The sequence below is a fragment of the Anthonomus grandis genome, chromosome 3 (assembly GCF_022605725.1).
Source record: "Anthonomus grandis grandis chromosome 3, icAntGran1.3, whole genome shotgun sequence".
Classification (NCBI taxonomy): domain Eukaryota; kingdom Metazoa; phylum Arthropoda; class Insecta; order Coleoptera; family Curculionidae; genus Anthonomus; species Anthonomus grandis.
The window spans coordinates 8,668,768-8,687,901 of record NC_065548.1 but is presented as its reverse complement, the minus strand read 5'-3'; the positions used below and the strand labels follow the sequence as shown (position 1 = coordinate 8,687,901).

At 33.6% G+C, this 19,134-nt stretch overlaps 3 protein-coding genes across 4 annotated transcripts in view; 1 reads left to right on the top strand and 2 right to left on the bottom strand.

Moving 5' to 3' along the window:
- Positions 1–1,592: 1,592 nt before the first annotated feature.
- On the bottom strand, positions 1,593–4,832 carry LOC126734323 (uncharacterized). The gene is made up of 7 exons (XM_050437898.1): positions 4,246–4,832; positions 2,831–3,128; positions 2,510–2,705; positions 2,352–2,451; positions 1,978–2,073; positions 1,763–1,918; positions 1,593–1,708 (listed from the first exon to the last, which is right to left on the bottom strand). The coding sequence occupies exons 1-7, from the start codon at positions 4,303–4,305 to the stop codon at positions 1,652–1,654; spliced, it is 963 nt and encodes a 320-aa protein (XP_050293855.1). The 5' UTR covers positions 4,306–4,832; the 3' UTR covers positions 1,593–1,651.
- A 1,681-nt stretch (positions 4,833–6,513) lies between these two features.
- The window catches only part of LOC126733721 (mitochondrial protein C2orf69), an 18,099-nt gene continuing 5,478 nt past the window's right edge, over positions 6,514–19,134 (top strand). For both annotated transcript variants that reach the window (XM_050437100.1, XM_050437099.1), the window contains exon 1: positions 6,514–6,652. In XM_050437100.1, coding sequence (XP_050293057.1) covers positions 6,547–6,652 — 106 coding nt within the window. In that variant the 5' untranslated portion in view covers positions 6,514–6,546. The remainder of the gene's footprint in view (positions 6,653–19,134) is intronic.
- Positions 17,262–18,859, bottom strand: LOC126733717 (TWiK family of potassium channels protein 12). The gene is made up of 6 exons (XM_050437095.1): positions 18,458–18,859; positions 18,231–18,400; positions 18,002–18,177; positions 17,793–17,943; positions 17,566–17,739; positions 17,262–17,511 (listed from the first exon to the last, which is right to left on the bottom strand). Exons 1-6 carry the CDS (start codon positions 18,673–18,675, stop codon positions 17,330–17,332), a joined length of 1,071 nt encoding a protein of 356 aa, XP_050293052.1. The 5' UTR covers positions 18,676–18,859; the 3' UTR covers positions 17,262–17,329.

Below are 19,134 nucleotides of genomic sequence, written 5' to 3'. Positions count from 1 at the left end.
AGGTATTTGGAAGCTCGTACTTGTGACATCCTCCCTTCCCTAACAGCTTGCAATGCATTCGCCAAATTTTGTTCCGTGTAGTTTTTATAGGGCCTCGATCCAGGCAACCTACTATAATTTCGCACCATATTTCGCGCCGCGGAACATACCGACCTGTCTGAACTACTCTCGGACACTGAATATTAAAACTAGACAAACAAGCCTAATATAAAAAAAGGCGCGCACGCTCTGCCAAAGTTACCCCGTGTGCCAAAGTAGCCCCGTTTTACGGTACTCCTTTTTGTAGTACCGTTTGATCAGTTGACCATTGGCTCAAAAAGAAATCCCAAAAATTGACGATCTTATGCAAATCTTAGTATCAAAAATTCAACATTACCACTATTTAAGTTCGACAAAAAAAGTCCAAGGGGATGGATGGGTTTATTTTAACTGCATATCTTTATTTAAACTTAAAAAATAAGTTATTTCATTCTTTAGTCTGAAAATATGGACTAGATATTAAGATATTTAATTTCCAGAGGAAAAAAATACTTAACATAATGCTTGGCAACAGTGCAGTGAGCATGTAAGCTTAGCCTCTTGTACTATTCATACACAAGTCAAGTGGAAAGTTAAGCTTTGCCTTGTTGTGCAATGACCGGTAACTCAAAATGGGGTTATGCGCCTTTCTGTCGTATTTCTGTTATGTATACTATTATTATCTTATGATGTTCTTATGCACTGTATAAGTTGAAGAGCGAACACCTGACAGTATTGCATAATTCATTAAAATAATGTCTGTACATATTAAGCTCGTTTATGTGTCTGACTTCAAAAAAAAAAACACAATTTTTCGTGAAAATATTGGCAGGAAAAGGGACACTTTGCTATAAAAGTTAGGGAAAAATAGATCCTAACCAAAAGAGCCCTAACTACTCGAACTTCTGATCCTATGGTGCATTTTTACCCTCAAATCTATCCCCAGGAATCTCTTTATATAAATCTGAAAGATTCATTACGATCTTTTAATTAACTTCCAAGTTATGTACAAAAATGTCGCCTAATGAATTCAAAATTTAATAACCTCATATTCGGCGCATCCTAGACCTTATCGGACAAAATAGCCTCTGACTCAAAAAGTTCTTAAGGGACAAAAAATCTTTTAGCACGAAATTATTTGGAAAGAAACACGTTTCCTTTGCGTGAAACTTTTTTTAAAAAAGTTCAATTTTTTAAAAAAATATTCGTGGAAAAAGTGAAAATTTACTATAAAAATGCGCTCCTACTATAAAAGAGCGCTAACTATCCCCCGTCTGACTTCCTGATAATCAAATTCTAAATATTACATTAGTAGTTCCAGAATTTGAATTCTTGTTTCACATAAAGCTTAAGGTTGTTCCAAACTGGTAACAGCAGAGTTTGTGTATGTGTACTCTTCACTCACAAATCTAGTGGAAAGTGAAACCACGTCTTGATAATCAATCAGTCTTTACTCAAAGTGAGTTTATGCGCATTACGCAGTTCCCAATTTGCGCCATCGCGTTATTCTAAATACTCTGACACAACATTTTTTTCTAGCTTTAATTAAAAAACCTTATTAAAAACGATACACATGATGCTCTTTGGATTTATTAAACGTTAAGTATCATAATTAATTTTTATGCTGTGCGATTCACTTCCTATGTAGACTAAAGATCATGTTGGCCCCAGTGTACAGGAACCTTCCAACCTAAAAGATTCCTATTAAATAAGGCAATGTATATCTTACCTTTTCTTTCAATACCTTAATAAAAAGACTATAATTCACCACGATAGTCTCAAGAATGATCAGCTGAACGATCTTTGAAGATCCAGTGATCATTATGAGGTAAGACTTTTGATTGCGCAGGCTCCAAGTGTACCAAGGCAGTTTACAGAGTGATTCATAGAAATGTTTCCACTACAAATTTTAAAAAATTATAAGATATTTATTATAATTTACGAAATGAACTTCTCTACCTCATCCTCGTATCTCTGGCCAGATATTATGGTGATTATCAACACAGTACTGAAGACGACAAAATGCATTACGAGGGTCACGATACTTAGATTACCCTAGAAATTCATGTTGATTGGGTAAAAATTATCTAGTCGTCACCTGAGTATAAAATACCACACTCTACATATGAATTTTAGCAGCTAAAGTTACAAAACGATTCCAGTGCTGCCAGAGTAAGGTTTTAATGAATATTCTGCCTTAAAACTGGCAACATTAAAGTGAGTATGTAAATTAAGCAACTACGAAACACTTATTAATAGATGTCGCCTGATGTAGAAAAGTATTTTTGCACACTAAAGTGGAATTAGTTTTTAGCATAATAATTGACACTTACTTCAACCGCAGCGTAAACGATAAAAATGGTAATAAGTGACGACGGTAAGACGTACTTGATTCCAGCGGAGCTTACCGCATCCCTTATATCCACGTACACCCTAAAGAAACCCCCTACTTTCACCAGTCAATCGACAAAAACAATACGAGGTCACTTACTGCTTAATTTCGCAATATCTATTATAAATTAGCCTCAAATTAAATTTTACGATTTGCTCCTGATTCCGACCCTTATGGGTTCTTAAATATTCGTTTAGGCTGTTCACGTATTGGGTGAGCAAGAAAATTTGCACCTCAGCCTTGAGGGCGAAGTAAGTGTGGAGGTTCGGGACCATCAGGACAAAGTAACACATCGCTAAAAGGAAAAAGAAAATTGCGTGTGCGCGACTTACAGAGCTCGCGCGCATGTTTGACCCAGTGAACTGACAAACTGCTTCGTGTGTTTTATCGAAACTGGTTGTCAGCTCTTAGATTTCTTACTTAGCACATCACCGATCTCCAGGAAATAAAGCACCCCAGTAAGGAGCCAGTTGTTGTACTCGAACGCCGCCATCATTACGCAGGTCTTGTTTATTTCCGGAAATATCACCCAAAAGTCAATAAATGACAAGATCAGGACAAATTCGAACGCGAGTGACTGGTAGAGTCCTAGTTTGCTTATAATAACCCTTTTCTTCGGTTTAAGGGACCTTAGGGACCACTCGATTTCCTTGTAGCGCCTCTCCGAGTACAGTAGTTGACTGCGGATTGGCAATATAATATTCCCGGCCAAAACACCCTAGAAATTAACATTATTTAAAGACAAATGCTGTTTATCAATACCAGGGTTCGAGCAAGTTGATCTCAGGTTAATTATATGGCTCTTGCACTTATGTTAAGATTTAAACAAGTAAGCTCACCAGTCTGAACAGTGTGAATGCTATTTTTTTGAATAAGTTGTTTTTTTTTTAAACAGTCGTCGGTTATGTAGAGACTCTTTGGAAAATGACTCGTTGTAACATTTAGATGTGCTGTATTTATGACTTACATACATAATAACCATTAATAATAATTTTTAGATTGCATAAAAGGTCTAGCAAGTATAATCAAAAATTCAGAGACATTTGAATGCAAGATTCAAATTTAAAGCACTGGTTGATTTCAATACAATTCATTGCTAGTAAATTTTGTATGACAACCCTGGGAAACAAATATTAAAACACAGGTGTTTCTGCGTTTGGCTTCTTCAGGACATGGCAGTCAAAAGAAAGTTGTTTCCTTTGGAGTATCAATAATCAAAATTTGTGCATGTTTGATAAAATTAAAAGTTAAAACATTTGTGTGAAAATCAATAGTTTAAACCAAATTCAAGGAAGAGAAAAGTCGAGCCGCAGAATAGCTGCCTTTTTATTTTCACTTTGATACATTAAATTATGTTTTTTTGTTTCAAGTAGTCCAAAATAAATTGATAAAGTTAAAAAAACAATTGAATCGGTGAGTTCGAAAACCATACATGTCCAAAATCCGCGTTTCGAGAAAATCAATAAAAACCTTTTAAAGCTAAAACTACTTAGCATAGACTATCGGCATGCATAGAAAAGTTGTAGATCTTATGGTTGGCAATGTGTTTTTAAGGGTAGTTTTTCAGAAAAAAAAAATGAACCACCAATGACAAGTAAGTTAATAACTTGAGTCAAGAGTTCTGAAAATCGGTTAGAGGATTTTGACGGAATTAACTACTTGAACAATAGAACTTGCATACTACAATTCGATATAGTTCAATGATCTATAGGACCAAGTGCAAGAGCATATAATTCCAATCAAAAGTCAGGTAAGTTCGATTGACTTAGTAATTTTAATTGGTGGTGAAATTCAGAACATGTCCCCTATCAAAGTGAGCATTTGCTATAATTTACCATTATTTGGAAACACAAAATGAAGGCGTGCTCGGCTACGACGATATTCTTGGTGAACATGAGGAATATTTCGGCACAACATAGGCACACGTTGACGAATATGGCCCAATAGAAACAGGCGATTACCACGTCGTAATAGCACAGGTATTCCAGGACGAAGAAGTGGAGACATGGTGACAGTTCGTAGTTTGTATCTAAAATAAAAATGAGTAAAAAAAAACATGGGCAGTGTTTCCTGAATATAGCCAGTTTTTTAATTATTTGCCTGTATGTCTTCGATTTGTAACGGAAAAAAGTCGTTTAAAAATGTCCGATTTTGACGTTTCTAAGAAGGCCTTGGGCGCATTGACAATTGACATGCGTGGACAGTGGCGGTAAATTTGAATTTGTTACAAATAAATACTCAATATTTGGGAACTCAATAACGGATCAATTTTTTGGTTGAATTTATTGGATTAGATTTCGGGTTTTTTGTGTAAAAGTGACGTAAAAGTTCACGTCAAATGTGACAGATTTCACATTTTCAGCTTAAATTTTGTTTAACTTACTAAATATAAACTGTACTGGACTCCGCTCTTCTCTTTACTGGCGGGAAATTCCAATTTCTATAGTGCTTACCTTCCATTTCGTATTTGAATAAGCTCTTAGGTGTAAAAACTGTCATAGCATGACTAGTTAAAGCTTTGAATTCACTCTTGGCCTGTAAAAAATAGCTCTTCGCTCTCATTTTTTTAAGTTTTAACCCAATCTATGTTAATATTGGCTTTAAAAGTAAATACGCTGTTAATTTTAATGACTTTAGTGTTTATTAAGGAAGTTTTAAAGCGGTAAAGTGTCTTCAGGAGACTTTGAAAGTACAGGAAAATGTTTATGGGAAAATTAATTTATAATAAGGAAATTAAATGTAGGGCGGACGTACTTAAATGAATATTAAGCGGTATTAAATGAAAATAATTTATTATTTATTAGGATTATTATTATGTAATTATGCACCGTCATGTAATGTTTGTTTTAATTTATTATTTCCATCTATTAAGTTTGAATAGTTAATAGATTTCGAATATTTCCAGATAAATACTCAAAAAAAAAATCGAATATTAAAAAATTATTTTCTTATTTTTTTCTGCGGTTATATAAAAGTAAATTATTCAAAAATAATTAATAAATGTTCTCATTCTTTTATATAAACTTTTTTTTATTTAAAAAATGAAGCGTATTGTCATAAGCAGTGTGTAAAACAAAGAAGGATATAGTGAAATGTGTAAATTTCTGGACGATTGACATTTTACTCCTAAGCAAGTCAATTTCATCAATTTCTTTTTTTAAAATAGTCTTTTCCTTTTTTTATTAAAAAAACGAAGCTTATGAGCAAATGTAATGTGTTAGACAAAGAAGGATATAGTCAAAGATGTTACTTTTTTGACAATTTAGTAATAATTGACACTTCGTCATTTACCAAGTTTATACGAGCACCTTAAAGTGATTTAACATAATTCGCCGCTTTAGCGATCGTAAACCGGTTTAGCTTAAATCGATTTAAATTAGTGGATGAGCCGCTAAAGTGGTTTAATTGGCCGTATAAACTTGGTAATTGTCACTTTTAACATAAACAAAAGCCGATTCCAAGCGATCTATCGGTTTTAATCGCGGTTAAGCCCTTGATTCACCTTGAACAGTCCCTTTATAACATAACCAATCGTGTCCGCTTGGACGTGTTTGGTTGAAGTAACTTCGTAATTTGTCAGCTGTCACTATCATCATTTTGTTTGTTTTTAAATAATACCGCAGACGCCAGTAATATTATATGTAATTAGTTCTTAAGCATAAATATCAAAAAAGAAAACTTATTATTAGCCATAATAAATTTTGTGTCATTTTTAAAAAGGAAATAATTTGTTGTCTGTTTTTATTTTTTCCCGCACTTATTTCAATATCTTTGACATTTGACGTTTAGAAAACAGCTCCGGACGTGGGTAATTACTGTTCCAAATTGATGACGTATAAAGGGCTAATTGGTGACGTCACGTATCTCAAGCGGTTATAACCATAACCGCTTGGACGTGTTTGGTTAATACCATTTTGGAACGGTAATTACCGATAGACCGCTTGGAATCGGTTAAAATAAAGCTTTTCCTTCAAAACCCTCTATGAATCTTTTACACGGAATTGACAATGACAGCTGTCAGATCTGACAGACGCTATTTTATATGTCAGTATGATTTTGGCCTAAAGCAAACATAATTTAAATGTCCGGAACGAACATGAACAGCTGCCACTTTAAAACGTCATATTTTGGAGTTTATGTCAAGAAAAATACTCAAATTTGAATATTTTTATTGTAATTTTTTAACATTTATTAGAAAACCGTATTGTTTTATACCCGCTAGACTTCACCTCGAGTATCTGGGTAAGCAGACCGATAGAAATTAACATAATTCAAATTCAAATATGCTTTATTGTTTGAACAAAAAATTGTTATAAACAAAGCTTCACCTAATCCTAAAGAGACAGAGTTACAAGGTTAAAATTATATTTAAAAATACAAGTTACAATGACGAAACAAAGTTAAACAATTAAAATTTACATTTTTTTTTTTTAATTAATAAAATCAACTATATCTAACTTTTCTTAACTAAGCACAGTTCAACATCTAGGGATAAAAAAAGAAAACATTTAAAACAAACAGGTTAGGAAAAGAGCTAGGTCTCCCTTAATTAATTAAAATCTGATTGTCGTTGAAATATTCAACAGACGAAAAACAATGAAAAACACAAAGTCACGGTCTCACAACATTTACTTAAAGCTACACGTGTTTCGCTCTATTCAGAGCATCATCAGGCCTTAAAAAGCCACTGACGTTGGCAAAACAGTAAATAAACATACTATATATATTTTAACTAATATACATAAACATATAGTATTGTGTTTTTCATTGTTTTTCGTCTGTTGTATACGTCGGTCTCTTTGTGAAAAATGGATGAGATTTTCTTAGTTGAAATATTCAGCCACAGAGTAATAAGCTCGACCACTCAGAAATCTCCTCAAGAGAAACTTAAATTTGATGAGAGATTTTGCCTCTCTAATGTCTCCTGGTAGGTGGTTAAAGATTTTTATACCTTCATAAAAAATTGATCTCTTTACCAAGGCAGATGTTGGAATGGGAAGCCGCAAATTATTCCGCTGGCGAGTGATATATCATGGATTCTGTAGGACAAACCTGTATTGATGGGAGAAAATAAGGCATGCCACCTCCTGTATGTATAGGCAGTAGATTGTAAGAATGCCCTCCCTGATAAAATATGGTCGGCATGATTCCCTAGGTGATATCCCGCATATATAACGCATAGCACGTTTCTGTAGAACAAACAACATCTGTAGAAGATAGTTGCTTGCACTACCCCAAAAGCAGACACCATACCTGAGATGGGACTCAATCAGGGAAAAGTACACGGCTCTCCCAATCCCCATGCCAAGCTCCCGACAGGTCACCCTAACAGCAAAACAACCTGCAGAAACCCTATTGCTGAGACTCCGTATATAGTTCTCAAACTTAAGTTCCTTGTCAATCACCAGACCCAAAAACTTATTGTTAGAATAAGGCGGGACAGGGCAGTTAGCAATAAGAATATTATCAAGACTATGGTTATTTGTAAAACAAATTAGTTTGGTCTTCTGTGGATTTAATGATAGTAAATTTGCCCTGAACCACTCATATATAAGTTGAAGATCAGCCAACATGGCTATTCTCAAAGACTCAGTATCATACCCATGCCAGAGAACGGTGGTGTCGTCAGCAAAAAGCGTGAATTTTCCCTGGATATTAAGTCGGACGAGGTCATTAATATATATAGGAGAAAAAGTATTGGTCCCAGTACCGACCCTTGAGGTACTCCCCAGGCAACAGATTGATATTCAGAATACTCCGACCCCACACACACTCTCTGACGACGACCCTTTAGATATGAACAAAACCAACTCGCCGCTAAGCCCCTAAAACCATAGTGGAAGAGCTTCCGCAGCAGAACCTCGTGACTGACGCAGTCGAAGGCTTTCGACAAGTCACAAAACACAGCAGCGGAAACTCCACCACCGTTAATCTGACAGTAGATATCATTCATAAAGTTAAACATTGCATCATTTGTGTTTTTATTTTCTTGAAAGCCAAACTTAGAACCACTAAGAATAATCTTTGATTTTAAATAAGACATCACACGTTTTTTAACCAATTTTTCAATAATCTTTGAATGTATGGACAGAAGGGATATTAGTCTAAAGTTTGATGGTTCAGCGAGGCTGCCCGTCTTATGAATTGGGATTACCTCCTCCCCGGCTGAGTTTTTGTTTTTTATAGAAGTTAATACCTGTTTAAGCTCCACCAAGTCTGTAGGTATAAAGAAAAATGATCCTTGAATAAAGTCCAATGTAATCTTGCACCCCTGCAATAAATGTTATAGGCAGGACGTCTTAAAGAATTTATAAAGTATATTTTGCAACAAATTAAAACTAATATAAAGAAATATTAGAATCATGCCATAGGATGGTAAATTTTTTTAAAGTCAAGAAATATACCTAGTGGTTTCAATTTTATGTAAAGCTTTCAAGAATATGTAGGTAAGAAGATATTATGGCATCTTCAGTTGATCAATTCATAAAATCCAAATTGGATTCCAATTCAAATTTTATTATGGTCTAGAAAACTAATCAGTCTTTTTCGAAATGACCTCTCAAATATTTTATTTTATTTTTTTATTTATTTATTTTTTTTTTATTTTATTTTATGGGATCAACCTCATTACAACAGTAAATTAAATACAAAATCAATTGAACCTAACCATACTTAACAGTAAAATACTAACTATTAAGCAGTAATAAAGCCTACCTGTAAATGTAAAATACCGAAAATAGTTTTATAACTTAAATCAATATAACAGAATTCGAAAAATACTAAAAACATACTCTACTAAAGTATAATATTCAGTATTGCACTAAAAAAAAAATTAAACAATTTCTCTTATTTGACTCTTAAATCTAGATAAGAAAATGCCCAAAATTTCAACCTCCCTAGTATTGACAATTCTTAGAGTTCTTTCAATAGGAGCATGTAATGCATAATTGGCACTATGAAATGGTAATGAAAAGACATGATACTGCCTTAAATTCCTAGATGGAATATTAAATTGTATTGTCATCAGAAGTTCTGGACAAATTATCTGACTATTCAATAATTTATACAAAAAAATTAAATCTGCATATATCCGTCTTTGTCTCAATGTCTTCATATCAAGCATTTCTAAAACAATATCATAAACATGATCATCCGGAATTCTTATTCGAAGTTTATAGAGACAAAACCTAATAAATTTGTTCTGAACTCTTTCCAAGGACAAGCAATTATTCATGTAAAAGGGCGACCATATCACTGAGCCATATTCCAGCGATGAAACAACCAATGACATGTATAACCTCTTACAGGTCTCTATAGAAAATTCTTTACGTTCCTTGGTACAAAACCCAGATTCTTAGAGGATTTGAGAACAATATTGTTTATGTGTGCATTAAAGTTTAAATGAACATCAAACGAGATACCAAGATCTTTAACTATGCTGCAATATTGAAGTGTACTTCCTTGAATGTTATATGAAGTGACAATCTTTTTAGTTCGCTTGAGAAAACTTATATAATTGCATTTGCTTACATTCAAAAACAAATTGTTGTTAGCACACCACTCATTCAATCTATCCAAATCACTTTGCAACAAAATCTGATCAAGTATTGATAAAATCTCTCTAAAAAACTTCAAATCATCAGCAAATAAAAGGAAGTCACTGTTCTCAAAACAGGCGGTCATATTTAACTTTGCTTGCTGATTGATAAAAGCACCATTATTGTTTATATTATTAATAGGACTATAGACTGTTGAAAAAAACTAGGCAAAACCTTCAGCTATCTGTTCACAGCCAACGAACTCATTATCATTATAATACATTAAATTAGGAAGTTTATTAATTGATCTTTTGTTGTTTATGTTATACCAAAAACTTTTAGGGTTAGTGTAGAGTAGTTGGTCTAAGTTTAAAATATAATTATCATAACAAATATCAGTCAAAGTTTTACATCTAGCCCTAATGTTTGAAAAAGTAATATAATCTGCCACATTATGACTGACCCTGTAGCATTTGTGTGCAATTTTCTTTTGCCTAACTAAATATCTTAATTCAGCTGAAAACCAACTAGGAAACTTTGAAGTTTTGTATCTCTTTAGGGGAACAAAAAGTGCTATAGCCATATCCAGTATATGATAAAAATGTGAGACTGCTATATTAATGTCTGCTGAGCTTAAAACCAAGTCCCAATTAATTCCACATAAGTAATTATTAATACCAATATAATCACCCATTTTAAAATCATAATAAAACTCTACATAGTTTAAATTCGACTGAGTTTCACAACTAAAATCAATTTCAAAATTATACCCTTTGTGATTTAATGACCCCTCAAAAAGACAATCAACTGCTTCCATTACAGCAAGAGTTTGCTTGCTTGAAAAAATTAGATCTAAATAAACAAGCCTATCATTTGGAATTGTAATATTCTGATAAAAACTCAAACAAGCATAATGCTGACCTAAAACTAGACCCGCCGAGTTTAAAGGACAAGTCACCACCACACCATTGTCGTCATTCCCCCAACTTGAATCAGGTACATTAAAATCACCAAAAATATAAAAATCACAGCTTGAATATTCTTGCCTGAGAATGTCAACAGTATGGCAGTGACTTTCATATAAGTTAATTGCAGAATTTGGGGGAATATAAACTCCCCCAATTATAAAGCTAATACTACCAATTCTACATAATATATATAATTGTTCGACTGAATCATACACCTGAATCAATAACATCCTTGATATATATCAAAATTCCTCCTCCGCGACTTTTGCTGCTAGAAGAAGGTGAACGATCACTTTACAGACAGTTCAGCATCGGAGTAGTCATCAGAGAGCCAACTCTCAACAAATATCAAAATATCATAGTGCGAGCATAAAACAACTTTAATTAATTCATTAATTTTAGTTCTTAGGCCACCAACTTTATAGCAAAATACTTGCAATAACTACTAACACTTTTTTAAGTTCAGCTGGAAAATATCCATGTTCAAATGACAGGTTTATCAAGTAAATGGAGTGAGGATATTTTCTATACAGTCCTTTATAGGAGAAGTGCCATGTTCTCTTCAACTCCATAAGACTTCTTGTCAGTCACTCATTTCAAAAGAATATAAACTACAGGATCTGTCATTGGTTCTGGAAAAACCAAGTTTATAATATATGAATCGTGAATTTCGAAAAGGACTCAACTCAGATTTTGATCAAATTTGACTTTTCCGCAAATTTTTCAGGTTCAATAGTAGGCCAACATTTTATGAAGGAAAAGGGCTCATATCTGATTTTGTTCTTACAAATACGAACTCGTGGTTTTAAAACAAAATTTCGAAAAGGACTCATCTTGCTGAGATGGGTCCTTTTCGTAAAAAGGGGATTTCTTATTTTTATAAGATGTGAATTTTATTGGAGTATAGGCATCGTAAAGTTTGCTTGTTTCAGTCGCTTTACGACAGTTGCTTGGTGTACGTCAAGTTTGTCATTTGAATTAGTAAACAATCACATATTTTGGGTACTGTTTTGTTCAAGGTTAGTAGTTTTTTTCTAAACAATGAGTAAGTCTAGTAGTTCGGACGAGGCAGATACAGGAGTAGAGAAAAAGAAGCAAGGAGAAAGAAAGTGTAAGAAATAGTGAAATGTATAAAAATGTAATTATCAAAAAAGCCAAAGTTAAGGGACTGGTACACACAAACCACCTGGGTAAAAATTTTTCTTGTAGGAAATCTGGGCCTATGTTCTATTACATAATTAAAAAATAATAGGAGATGTGGATAGAGGTAAATAAATAATGTTATTTATTTATACTCTATTTCAGAAGTGTATAGAGCAATAAACTGGGGAATTCCGTTCTGTTTGGCTACATTTCGTGGTAGTTCATAGGCGCAGGTACTTATAATATTTATGAATTTAATTTTCACGGATTAAATGCCTTTATTTTGAAAGAGATTAAATACTAAATAAATACTTTTAATCCTTTTGTATAGGTACCTATCTTTTAACGCTTTGTAACATGCAAAAATGGGGTCAGGTAATATATACAGACTATAAATACTTTTAAATCATATTTTAAACGTTAGTAGTCACTGCTACGCTGTAGTGTAGTCACAATATTATTATCCCAATATTTAAAAAATGGAGGTATTCAGTCCAACGAAAAGATGTACTAAAAATTCTCCACTTCTGAGTGAAAAAGTTATTATTTTAAATGTACATGATTGCATAAAACACGATTACCCTAGTTTTACTGTGCAAGAAATTGTTGAAAAATGTTCTCGAATGAGTGGAATTGGAAAGTCCACCATTTTCAAATTGTTGCGGGAAAGAAAAGTAGCAGGTCAAGTGGAATCTCCCAAGCAAAAGCCAGGACGACCTACAAAAGTCCTTGATGAAAATGCTAAATGTATAATTCGAAGAAAAGTTCACTCTTTTTATTTTAAAAAGGAAATACCCACCCTAGACAAAATTTTAATGGAGCTTGGCCGAGATGACAGTATTCCGTTGATAAGTAGAAAACTTTTATGGAAAACTTTAAAAAATATGGATTTTGCCTGGGAAAAGCATAACCGCAAAGCACTTTTACTGGAGAGCGACGAAATTGTTTGTTGGAGACGACAATACTTGAGAAGTATCAAGCAGTACCGCAGGGAGCAAAAGAAAGTTTTTTATCTTGATGAGACGTGGATTAACGAAGGTTATATAGTCCAAAAAATGTGGCAAGACAAAAATATAACCAGTGCTCGCCAAGCTTTCATAGAAGGCCTGTCTACGGGTATTAAAGTACCTTCGGGAAAAGGAAAAAGACTTATAATCACACATATTGGAAGCGAAGAGGGATTTTTAAAAGAAGGTCTGCTAACCTTTGAGTCGACTCGCACAGGAGATTACCATGAAGACATGAACTCAGACGTTTTCGAGGACTATTTTGGTGAAATGATAAAATTTCTTCCGGCTAATTCGGTGGTGGTTATGGATAACGCAAGCTATCATTCACGGCGAATAGAGAAGACGCCAACTTCAAGTTGGAGAAAGCAAGAAATTATCGATTGGCTGACTGCAAAAGGTATTGCGTTTGAAGCAAATTTGATAAAAAAAGAACTGCTGGCAATAGCAAACTTACACAAAACTCGTTTCATGAAATACGCCGTGGAAGATATAGCCGAAAAATATAATATAACTGTACTGCGCTTACCGCCATATCATTGCGAACTAAATCCTATAGAACTGATATGGGCGCAGGTAAAAGGATTTGTAGCAAGATAAAACACGACTTTTAAAATGAAAGATGTTAAGCTACTGTTTGATTAAGCCATTACGGAAGCGACACCAGAGAATTGGCGAAAAGCAGTCCAGCATGTAATTAAGCAAGAGGACAAAATGTGGGATCGTGACAACCTCATCGATCAGACAGTCGATCCTTTAATTATAATGTCAAGAGGTGATGACAGTTCGTCAGATGACGAAGAAGACTACAATCTATTATAATTTAAATTTGTTATACACTGTTCAAAAAGTGCCAGATCCAAAAGTGACATTTTCAACTGTTTTACTCTACATATTATGTTCAATAAATTTGTGAAAAAAATATATTATTCCATTTAAACAAAAGTAACTTTCTAAAATAAAATAGCATTTAAGTACATTAATTATAAGGTAAAAAACAAGTCCCAGTTGCACGCCTTTGGCGAACCGTTTTTAATGTTTATCAGTGGGTAACAATGGGCAAAACTCATAAATTGACCCAAAACCGGGTGGCACTACCTGCAATCAACGAAAAGAAAGAATTTTACATTGAAACTAATACCCAACTAAGGTAGTGGCATAAAATATTGGTGGATCACCAGGTACCACTTTTGCATACCTAATGAGGTTTTATTGCTCTACACACTTCTGAAATAGGGTATAGTAGGTAGATATTATATATAATATATACAAAAATGGTTTTGTGAAAAAATAGTTTTATCTTTGTAGGTGCATTCGAAAATGTTTCGATCTTTTCGATGATGCCAAAAAAGCAATATTGAATCGCATAAATGGTTAAGATGAACAGGACATATATATTCAAGGATTGATGGAGGCGTTCCCTGTGAAGGATACTTCTGAACGTCAAGAAGATAAAATTAGTAAGCCAAAGAGTTACTCTTATAAGTATTTTATCGAAGCAGATGGAAATAGAAAAGAAGTATGTAAAGTAGCCTTTCTAAACTTGCATGGTGTTACCGACAAGAGAATAAAGAGAATTCGACTACTAAAAATTGCAAATAAAAGCCCCCACGATATGCGAGGAAAATTTGCCGGGTCTAGAAGCAATGTAATGCCCACAGAAACATGTGCTTTAATTCACAACTTTATCGAGTCAATTCCTGTTAAAGAAATTTACTATTCAAATAACTTTGTAGAAAAATACTTATCATCTGTTTTGAATGTGACAATATTGCATCAGAGATTTTCGGCAAAATATCCAGAAAGCAAAGTAAATTATCAGTTTTTTAGAAATTATTTCAATGTAAATTTTGACTTGGCATTTGGTAGGCCACAAATTGATGTGCGCTCAAAATGTGAAGAAATTAGCGTTAAACTGAAGAATCCCCATTTAAACGATAATGCCAAGAGGGTCGCCAGTGCGGAGCTAATCATACATAAGCGTCGGGCATCGAAGTTTTTTAATAAAGCCAAAGCTATTATAGAAAAATGTAACGAGAACGGCAGTACCATTTTCGGATTGTCTTTCTATTATATGCAGAATCTACCACTGCCAGTACTTCCAGTTCAAGAAGTGTTCTATTACCGCCAACTTTGGGTATACGAATTCTGCGTACATAATATGAAAACGGGGAAGGCAACTTTGTATTCCTATCACGAGGGCCAAGCGTTGAAGGGACCAAACGAAGTAGCTTCGTTTTTAAATGACTTTATATGTAAAAATGTTCCTGGAAATATTACAGAATTACATTTATTCTGCGACGGATGTCCTGGGCAGAATAAAAATAATACCATAATAAAATATCTTATCGCTTTGTCACTTACTCGAAATTTAAAAATTTTTCTTTATTTTCCCCAAAGAGGAATGACCTCTTTAATGACTGCGATAGAGATTTTGCAACCATAAAGCGTAAAATTAGAAGAGAAGATCGTTTATTTACTCACGAGCAGTATACGAATTTAATACTCAGTGGCACTAAAACAGACAAATTCTGTGTAAAAACGATAACTTATACCGATATCATTGATTTCAAGGCATGGTGCAAAGTACACTTTAAAGCAAAACCGTTATCAGAAAGATGCTATGGAAAAAAGTTGCTAAAGAAAACAAAGTATCTTTTCAAGTTTCAACTTTTTATGAATTTGACTTTAATCCAGAAAAGCCTGGAGAAGTTTTATGGCGCCCCTTCATTGACAGCGAAATTAATACTGAAACTTTTAGCCTTTCAAAAACTAAAGGTATTTGTGCTAATCTTCCTACTATTGAAGACTTTCTATGCTACTCCTCAAACCTGCCAATAAATAACTTAAAAATGTCTGACTTGAAAAAGTTGAGGCAGTATATACCTGCAGAATATGAAGACTTTTCCGATAGTATTTTGAGCTGGCCGACTACTGACAGAGAAGCAGGAGCTGACATCGAACAAGACTTTTAGCAGAGTTACTTTTTATTTGTTATTATTTTCCAAATAAATTAACAAAAAAAAATGTTGATCTTTAAGGATTTTTTTTAGTTTTTTGTATCTTTCTTTAAAAAATAAAGTTGAAGTTTCTTCATTAATGTTTTCATCTCGGAAAATTCCATTTTCTCCATGTATACTTATTTGAAAAGAAAAAAATTTGGCAAGGTTAAGATGTCAAACAAAGGTTGTGAATATTAGGAAAATTCTTATTTTCGTAGTTCAAATCTGTCAGAAGCAATTCAGTTTTTAGCTTTTCCTGGAAAATTACGTTTTTGCGAGATAAGCCCTTTTCGAAATTCACGATTCATATGCATATGTCTCAAAAAAAAATGAAACTTATTAAAAGCATTTTCTATTTCAGTTTGGATAGTTATCTTAGTATCCTCATACTTGATTTTATCAGCAAGATTTTCGCTTTTTTGTTTAATTTTAATGCGAGAGTTTATTATATTCCAGGCATATCTAGTGATATTTTCATAGTTCTTGAGTTTATTTAAATTACATTCCTTTTTTGGTACATTAATATTCTTTTTGTGACCATTTAGCCTATTTTTATAGTCATTAAGTACATATTAGTAATGTCAATTATGCCTCTACAGGCTTTGTATGAGAAGAAATCTGGAAATATATGGAATGTTATTATAAAACTTAACAAGTTGTAGATCTAATGCAAATAAGATGATGATTTAACTGAATTAATTACGAAGATACCGGGGTTAAAATAAAACAAATAACTAGGTTTTTTTAGTGTATGGAAAGTTTGGTTGTGTCTGTCAGCTTCAGCGCATAAGTACTAAGACTAATATGAAGAAATATTAAAATCGTGCCAAGGAAAGGAACATTTTTAAAATACACTTTATAATATTGAATTGAGTATTTCAGTGGGTCAACTGGGATGTCTATGTCTAAGACCTCAAGCAGATCTTCCACTTGAGTACTAATCAGTCTGAAGAAGTGAGAAGAGATGCTTAATTTTTTTTTTAAATTTACAAAAGTATACAGAGCCTGTAAGTGAGAGATACAAATAAGATGATTATTTAGCTGAATTGATAACCAAGATACAGGGAGATAAAATAAAACAACTGAGTAGATTTTTCCTAATATGTAATTGTGAGGATTTTTTGTACTTTATGGACAGTTTGGTTGTGTCTGCCAGCTTCAGAGCATTAAGAATAACTACGATTCCTAAAATATCTAGTAAATATTTTAATTTCTTTATTATGAAAATATATACATCTAAAAACTGTACAAATAAAATTCTCTACATTGAATACTCCTCATACATTTCATCCACTTCCGGTTTTTTTCGACATTTTTGACAACAAATCAAAAACCGAATTTTGGTATCTTCCAAACATTGGGTGAAATCCTCATTCATTTCCCTCAGTTTTTCCTTGATTTCTTCTCGCATTAAGTTGTAACACATTGCTACTAAACCCAGACCTGCCAAATGAAATTTTTTTAATATAAACTGATATACAAACAAACAATACAAACCTAATAAAATATATATGAAATTAATGATTAACTTAGTTTGGTTTCCATCATTATAAGCGGTGACATCGGCTCCAGGCACCAAATCACCAAAACCAACTTTACCAAGTGATGTGACACAGAAATAGGTGGAGTCTAAAAAGTCCCACTTTTCCCATTCACTAAACATTATGGCTCCTTAAAAACACACTTTTTATCCTTACGTTGACTTAATAAATTTGCGATTTTACCAGTTAAAATATATGCAAAAATAACCCAAAGACAGGCAGTGCTTGGCACAATAATCTTCTTCCTTTGGCTCTCCTCGTCTTGCTCAGTGGAACACTCATACAAACGCCTATAAATCCATTTAAAACTGCCCGCCAATATTTTCCCCATGTTCTATTTTAAAAATAATTTAAATTAATTTGGAGCACCATTTCTATTTGAAGTGGGATACCTTAAAGTATAATATATACAAAGGTATTCCGAACAAAGCGTATACCATAGTCAAAATTTTCCCCTCTTTGGTTTTAGGTACCATATTGCCATAACCCACCATGGTGATAATGCTGAGGCAGAACATCAGAGCTGCCGGGAAAGTCCATATTTCTTTGGTCAGTCTTTCATCATAACCTTCGCAAGAATTTAAATAAAAATTTTAAATGATACGTTTTAATTTAACTTACCATGTTTAAACACTTTTACCACCTCAAGCTGATGCTGAAACAAAACATTACCGACGTCATAATTAAACTCTCTTCTCTCAAAAATATTATTCTTTTCCACAGCTTTCCATAGCTCCTTCACCGTAGCGTTTCTGATTCGGGCCACCTGCAGGATTTCCGTGTTGTTCGAGCTGAGAGAACTCCGTTTTTTTTCTCATAAATTCTTCTATTTAAACATTCATATTTACCCTTGCAGCTCGATATATTTGAAACCGAAGGCCCCGATAACGGTGTATCCGATAACCAAAGCTCCGACTCCCACTTGAGTGCACATGAAAGTCATCATTTTTCGACAACAATCGATTAGTTTTTCTTTGTGTTTTTTCTGTTTCGGCACGTGGTAGTGCCTTATTGGTCCTTTCGACCTGGCACTCATCCTGAAAGATCTTTCTCTGTCCAAAGGCATAATGTTAAAACTGTTCGGCAATATTTATACTAGTTTATGTGAGTTTCAACAGCGGAATTAAAAATGAAATTTCTATTTTTAGCGGCGGCTTTAGTCGGTTGGGATCGAGGAAGTGGCCAGAGTACCTTTTGGTGTATTTTTAGATCCTTATACGAGCCCTGTCTGAGTCAAGTTCGCCTAACTATCAAAACTACGTTTTTTTAAAGAAATTTTTCAAATTAGCGGAAAGGTATTAAAACTAAAGGCACTAAAATGTATTTCTGATAACATACGATATTTTTATTTAATATTAGCCTAAAATTAACAGATCAAACGAACTTACCTAAGTGAAGTTCGATCTGGATTATATGAAGCCTTGTCGAAGTAAATAAGTAGAACAGGTAGTATCTCCGATGGCATCGAGTCTCACACAAATTCAAAGCAAATAAAAAAAACCCCGGTCCTGCATACCTAAATCCA

Excerpts from the sequence above, each read along its gene's own strand:
- LOC126734323 (XM_050437898.1), bottom strand. The coding sequence starts at position 4,305 with ATGTTCACCAAGAATATCGTCGTAGCCGAGCACGCCTTCATTTTGTGT. Across the intron at positions 2,074-2,351 it reads TCGTTTACGCTGCGGTTGAA|GGTAATCTAAGTATCGTGAC; the intron begins GTAAGTGTCAAT and ends ATGAATTTCTAG. Across the intron at positions 1,709-1,762 it reads ATTATAGTCTTTTTATTAAG|GTTGGAAGGTTCCTGTACAC; the intron begins GTATTGAAAGAA and ends GGAATCTTTTAG.
- LOC126733717 (XM_050437095.1), bottom strand. The coding sequence starts at position 18,675 with ATGCCTTTGGACAGAGAAAGATCTTTCAGGATGAGTGCCAGGTCGAAA. Across the intron at positions 17,944-18,001 it reads TGTATATATTATACTTTAAG|AACATGGGGAAAATATTGGC; the intron begins GTATCCCACTTC and ends TTTTTAAAATAG. Across the intron at positions 17,512-17,565 it reads TTTCATATATATTTTATTAG|GTCTGGGTTTAGTAGCAATG; the intron begins GTTTGTATTGTT and ends TTCATTTGGCAG.